General features: G+C 40.0%; 1 protein-coding gene across 1 annotated transcript; it reads right to left on the bottom strand.

The window, feature by feature from the left end:
* Positions 1–1545: 1545 nt before the first annotated feature.
* On the bottom strand, positions 1546–6320 carry LOC102768855 (olfactory receptor 7G2-like). Its single transcript, XM_006753858.1, has 3 exons — positions 6274–6320; positions 5645–5681; positions 1546–2541 (listed from the first exon to the last, which is right to left on the bottom strand). The coding sequence occupies exons 1-3, from the start codon at positions 6318–6320 to the stop codon at positions 1546–1548; spliced, it is 1080 nt and encodes a 359-aa protein (XP_006753921.1).
* Positions 6321–6692: the final 372 nt, after the last annotated feature.

Genomic DNA, 6692 nt, shown 5'->3' with positions numbered 1-6692 from the left:
CACTCTGCACCTCAGCATTTGCCTTCAGCACTGCGCCTCCTCTGAGTGTCCGTCTGCGTTACTCTTTCCTCCTAGTTGTAGGACTTCCACTCAGCCAGCGTTCCTGTGGTTCTGGATGATGTCCGTTCCGTCTTAGTTTCACTTTTGAAGTGGTTGTTCGAGGCAGCAAACTCCGGCGTTAACCTATGCCGCCATCTTGGTTCTCAGATTTTTCGTGTTAGGGCAAATTTATTTCATATATATCATTGGGAAAAATAAAAGAATGATAAAAATACATTAGACGCCAATGAAAATGACTGATGTGTAAGGCAAAAATGATCAAATACTGGAAATGAAATACTGGCTCTGTCCATCCAATATGTCTCCCAGGTCACGTTGCTTCCTCCTTTCTCTCTGTCTCTTCCACTTCTGTTTTATAACAATACATGGCATTAAGGCCACCTGATAAGCCAGGATAAGTATGATCTCTGCAAAAACCTCCTTTCCCCCCAAATAAGCAACATTCAGATGTTTATCAAATAAGTTCATAATCACATACTGGGGGTCGGGGTTAGGATATGGACATATTGTCTTGAGGGTTGTCACTAATACACAATAGATGCCCTCCAGTTGACTCCATAGAAAATCCTGTTATTATTTGACCCAGATAAGGATTGTTTTCTGTCTCTGGTCATTATGTTAAGTATGACACTTACATTTGCTGCCATCCCTTCTTAGTGAACCTGAGAAAAACCATTCTTAGAACGAATTCACCAAATAGAGGAATGGATGATTTCTACTCTCCTGTTCTTGAAGTCCTTACCTCTGAAGTCCTCATAATGACAGACAACTCTCTTAATTGTTTGACCATATAAACATATGTTTTAGGAATTTCTTTTCTTATTAGATCCAAAGGCTTTCTCACCGATGAAGTTCAATAACCTCACAACCATCTCTCACTACTGAGATGATATAATCATGCTAATTTTATAGATAATGAAACTGAGTATGGTGGATGCTAAAGTTGCTCAAAGGTTTCAACAGATCCAGGTTTCAACAGTAAGTTAAAATGCATTTGGTCATTATATTCTGATCATTTAAGAAAAATTATCTCAGAAATTGCTAAATTTCTGAAAAAGAAAGGTGAGCTTCCTTGCTTCACTGTGGGCCTAACTTTGGGTTTCAATTCATGTGGCCCTATAATGGGAGAAGGGGGAAGACGGCTTCTAAAAGTGACCACAGCTGTGCTTCCATTCTTTTTCCTGTACTGTCCATATTCTACTCCTATACCTCTTCTGAGAGTTATTTATTTAAATATTACTAATCCTTTCAGCACTGCCTCAAGTTCTGATTATATGGAACCTGAGTTAAGAATAAAAATAATTTGTTAAACAACACAGAAATTCAGGAAATTCAGGTTTCAACACCAAGCTAAAATGCATTTGGTCCTTATATTCTAATCACTTAAGAAAAATTAGTGATGGAAGAATTAGGCATTCAGGATCTCCCACAATTTTTACCACTATTACTCATTCTAAAACTCCAAGTTGAAAGTAGATGACACAGTCACAAACATGAAGGTATTCTATCAATGAGTTTCTTCAAGGCTCCCTTCATGTCCTTGTTCCTCAGGCTGTAGATAAAAGGGTTCATCATTTGAGGAATCACAATGTACATCACCGAAGCCACTGAAGTCTTTCTAGGAGAGTCAGTAACTTCAGAGGTGATGTACACTCCAACCACTGTCCCATAGAACAACAAAACAACGGAGAGGTGAGACCCACAGGTCAAAAAACCTTTATACTTTCCACCAGCTGATGGTATTCTCAAAACAGAGGAGACAATTTGAGTATAAGAGAAAATGATCCCCAAGAGAGGTATACCACCAAGGAGGCTAGCCATAAAATATATGAAGATGTTATTGATGAGGGTATCAGAACATGCAATCTTGATGAGTTTAGCAAGCTCACAAAAAAAGTGAGGGATTTCCAGGTCCTTGCAGAAGGAGAGCCGCAACACCATCAGACTGTGGAGCAGGGCATTCCCAATGCTAATGAACACGGAGAGTGCCATCAGCAGGCCACAGAAATGGGTGTTCATGACAACGGTGTACCTCAGTGGGTGACAAACGGCCACATAGCGGTCATAGGCCATTGCTGCAAGGATAAAATTTTCCAAACCAACAAACGCCATGACGAAGCAGATCTGGGTGATACATCCTATGTAGCTTATGCTCTGATTGTGTGTTTGGATGTTCACCAGCATCTTTGGGATCGTGGTTGTGCTTAAACAGATGTCATTAAAAGACAGATTGGAGAGAAAGAAGTACATGGGTGTGTGCAGGTGGGAGTCAGAGACAGCAGCCAGGATGATGAGCAGATTTCCCAGAATGGTAGCCAGGTATATGGACAGGAACAGGTAGAAGAGGAGGGACTGCAGTTTGGGATCATTGGTCAGTCCCAAGAGAAAGAATTCTGAAACATCTGATTCGTTTCTGGGCTCCACGTTGTGGGTGAATCTGATGGAAAAGATGGAGTGAAAATTAAATGCTAGTAAGTGGTTCTTAGATGAGCAGCAGCAGCATTACCTAGGAAACTATTAGAAATGCAAATTCTTGGTACCACTCCCCTCTTACCGCTGACAAACCTTGCAGTAAGGACCAGCAACCTATGAGATGTAGTACTTTTAAAAAAAAAGAAATATATATTTGTGTATTGAGAACCCATATGAATATACAAATCTTTCCCCCTGCCAATTTTCTAATTTTCCCTCCATCATCATCTCCTACACCTCCTCTTCCCTTCACTCACATTTTGACCCAATTTTTCAAGGCTAAACATTTCTGTTTCACATATTGTGCCAATTGCCAAGACTGCAACAAAGAACAATGTTGAAAGGAAATCAAGTAGAAGGTGCCATCTCTTTCAGAAATATTCTTTTGCCTTCAAACAATCAGAAAGATGAGAATGAAGTAATTCGATCTCTCTCATAGAATATTGTTCCCCAAACTTTGACATGTCCAGAATCACCTGGAGGGTTTGTCAAATCACTGATGAGCTAGCTTATATTATGACCCAGTTACCTGTAGGAGACTTCGATAAATGAAATTAAGTTATGAACACAGGAGAGAAGGTCTGAGTACCTACATGTTTTCTGATTGTAGAGTTGATTGACTCATTGTTGTTAATGCTCTGGAAAATAGAGAACTGGCATTTCTAAACTGTCACTCAGTTTTCATAACTTCCTTTTAAATTTTTAATATTTCATCTTAAACAATGCCTGACTCTTCTCACTTACCTAAAAGGTATGTCCACTTCTATCCACGAAGTAATGTGTAGCAGATCATGGCATCCATTCAGGTATACACTCAGCACCTGAGCATGTATTTAAAAATGTGTCTATAAAATTGAAGCTCCTAAGTTTCCTCCATGGAATCACTACTTGTCTGGATTTGATTTTCATTCCCAGAGAAACTGGACATCTATGGAGATGATATTCACTATCTCATTCTAAGAGGACTTTTTCTCCTAAGGTGCTAAGTGGCATATCATAAAAAAAAAAAAAGAATGCTAAATGAGAGAAAGAATTAAACCCATATGCTCATAAAAAAACATACAAATAGTAGCAAGTTTTGGTCCTTGAAAACAGAAACTTAAAGATAATGCAGATTTATAAGAGAACTAGTGACCTGGTGCACGGATTTGTGCACGTTGAAAGGAAATCAATTAGAAGGTGGCCGGTGGGCGGACTGGGTGAGAAGGTCCAGACACACCTTAAAGCCAACCTTCCATGATCCCTCCTTGGCTGGCTTCACCTGGGGTGGTGCTGTGGCTCTAAGGGCACCTGAAGAGTGAGTGGGGTCCTTCTGGGAGGTAGGGTCCCTTGGCCTGGCCTGCGGGGATTGGGCCGAAACCGGCTCTCTGACATCCCCTGAGGGGTCCCAGAGTGTAAGAGAGCACTCTGCAAAGTTGCTGTCATACAAGGTGTGGAATGCAAACAAAAGTGTTCAGTAAACCAGATTCGGGGCGACAGTACCCCAACAACAACATAACCCACGGCAGAAGGTAGAATCACGTGGCTCCTTGAGGAATCAGGCTCCCTCCTCTCTGGTTTCCAGGTGCATCACCTGAGAACCACCGCTGCCAAGTCACTGCAGCTTGGCAGCTCCTGCACTGAATGTCTGACCCCTGGTGGTCAGTGCACATCATAGCTACCGGTCAGACAGACACTTAGCATGTTAGCTTTTTCTATGTATATATTATGTGATAATCAGGTGTTCTAACAGGATTGTTTCTGTACAGTGGTGGCCCAATCTCTCCTGGGGAAGACAGATGGTCTTGACACCCTTTGCCATTTCTTGCATCGCTTAGCCTCAAACACTCTGAATTTTATCCAAGCCAGCACTTGCTTTGTGAGTGGGAAAAGTTTTTCAAGTGAATGGGAAACCTTGGTGCCCACATTTGTATAGTAACTGTATGGGGGCATTGCAATGATGAGTATGAATAGAAGAAAAGCAGCCGGCACAGCACTCACTGTATGAGACTCTTGTACTGATGTTTCTTATTGTGTGCGTGGTCCTTTTTGTCCATAAATAATGGCACCTGGAATATTTTCTTCCTCAGAAGGAAGCAATGGAGTGACAAATTGAGGAAAGAGAACGGAAAGGGAGTTCATCCTTTACATGATAACTGCAAATTTTAGGAGTGAGTTCATGAGCTCTATGAACCTCTAGCTAGCAACCTTTATCAGACGGCAAGGAATGAAAGGGAACATTAATAATATATTTAAAAAATATTTCTATTGATTTCAGAGAGGCAGGAAGAGGAAGAGAGAGATAGAAACATCAGTGATGAGAGAGAATTGATTGGCTGCCTCCTGCATGCCCCACACTGGGGATTGAGCCCTCAACCTGGGTATGTGCCCTGACTGGGAATCAAACCGAAATCTCTTGGTTCATAGGTTGCTGCTCAATTACTGAGCCACTCCAGCCCGGCAATAATATTAATATTTATTTGGAATGGACATGTGCTGAAATATGTAGCAGTTAGAATAAATGAAATAACAAAGTGAATCAGATATAAGAATCAACACAAATAATAAAAAGCTATTAAAATTTAATAACAAAGTCTACAGCATGAGAAACTTTGAAATATATATTAAGACTCCCTGGTAATTTTTTGGATAGTTCAAGTGAAACAATATACATAGTTAACAATGAAGGGCTAGGTTTCCCGCTGGTCAACATTAACAAATTCACATACTTCACTGTCCTCATTCTAGATATTTTTATTGCAACAAATGATAGATATATATGTGAAGCCCCCTGATCATGTATTGGCACAATCTTGACTTTTTTCCTTTCCTAGGGGAGCGACTGCGTAAACTTTATTCTTTTGCCCTTTTCACTAAAAGTATTGTCATTTTATAAACAATTGCATTATTTTTCATTTTTGAAAGTTTTTATAAAAGAAACCAGAGAGTACATGTAATTTAAAATTGGCATTCTTCTGTAATCTATTTTTTATCATGTTGATATTTTTAGTCCTGCTGCATGAATTTTAATCACCAGAGTGTTACACTGTATTGTCACATCATAATTTATTACTCTTTCCTAATTGATAGGCATTATGGTTAATGCCCATTATCCTATGACAATATAAATTACTGCATGGGGCAATGTTACATTCAAGATGGTGTTGCCTCTGGAAAGAGAAGAACAGGAAAGGAGTAATGAAAAGAGTAGCCTCTGTGTGTGTGTGTGTATGTGTGTGTATGTGTGTGTGTGTGTGTGTGTGTATATTACTTTATTAAAAGTCTTAAAGCTGTAAAACAAAATGTCAACTTTTTTTATTCTGGAATGAGTGGCAGGTGGTTGTATATTTTTATCATACTATTTCTGCTGCTCTTACATAAACTATTTTTTTAAAATATATTTTTATTGATTTCAGAGAGGAAGGGAGAGGAAGAGAGAGATAGAAACATCAATGATGAGAGGGAATCATTGATTGGCTTCCTCCTGCATGTTGGACACAGGCATGTGTCCTTGACCGGAATCGAACCTGGGACCCTTCGGTCTGAGGCCAGCGCTCTATTCACTGAGCCAAACTGGCTAAGGCTAAACTATTTTTAATTTTATAAAGAGAAACAGGGGTACTGGGAAGGCAGCCGGTGTAATCTCTCTGTGTTTCCACTCTCTCTCCTACATTTTGACACCCAGATACAGAGATAATATACTCTTCTGTGCATGGTGTATCATAACCCAGGAACGAAAATAAAATAAGAAGCTGACCATACCCATTCCCAGAATTCAGGTAAATGGCAGAACGTTTTGCAGCAGTCATCGTGTTTGAGAAGGGGCAGATTTCTGCTCACGAGAAAAATGGGGTTCTGCCTTTTTTTTTTAAGATTGGGAGACAAGCAGAGTTAGAACTAGATAAGCAGAGTGAGAACTAGGTAAGTATTGGTACAATTATACACAAGAATTTGTCAACAAGCAGACAGGGAGGAGTCCCTGGGACACTTAGTTCTGATTATTTGCTCTATGTCCTCTGCTCTTTGCTTCTCCGGAATAGCATTGTAACAAAACACGTGCCTTTATTTGCAAGGCGTTAACTAAGGGACTTTAATTACCTCGTTGCCATCAGGGTGGAATGATGCTTGACACGACACGTGGATATTTAAGATGGAAGATTTGTCCACAGGAAGGGCAGAAA

This window comes from Myotis davidii, unplaced genomic scaffold (assembly GCF_000327345.1).
Source record: "Myotis davidii unplaced genomic scaffold, ASM32734v1 scaffold972, whole genome shotgun sequence".
NCBI classification, from domain to species: Eukaryota; Metazoa; Chordata; class Mammalia; order Chiroptera; family Vespertilionidae; genus Myotis; species Myotis davidii.
Note: the sequence above shows the minus strand (reverse complement) of the source record. Positions and strands in the feature narration are given on the sequence as shown.

Bases quoted from the DNA above. Each gene is read 5' to 3' on its own strand.
- LOC102768855 (XM_006753858.1), bottom strand. From the start codon at position 6,320: ATGACTGCTGCAAAACGTTCTGCCATTTACCTGAATTCTGGGAATGG. The intron at 5,682-6,273 runs GTATGGTCAGCT...TTCTCTTTCCAG, and splicing joins TACCTGAATTCTGGGAATGG to AGGCAACACCATCTTGAATG. The intron at 2,542-5,644 runs GTAATTTATATT...TGCTCATCTAAG, and splicing joins ATGTAACATTGCCCCATGCA to AACCACTTACTAGCATTTAA.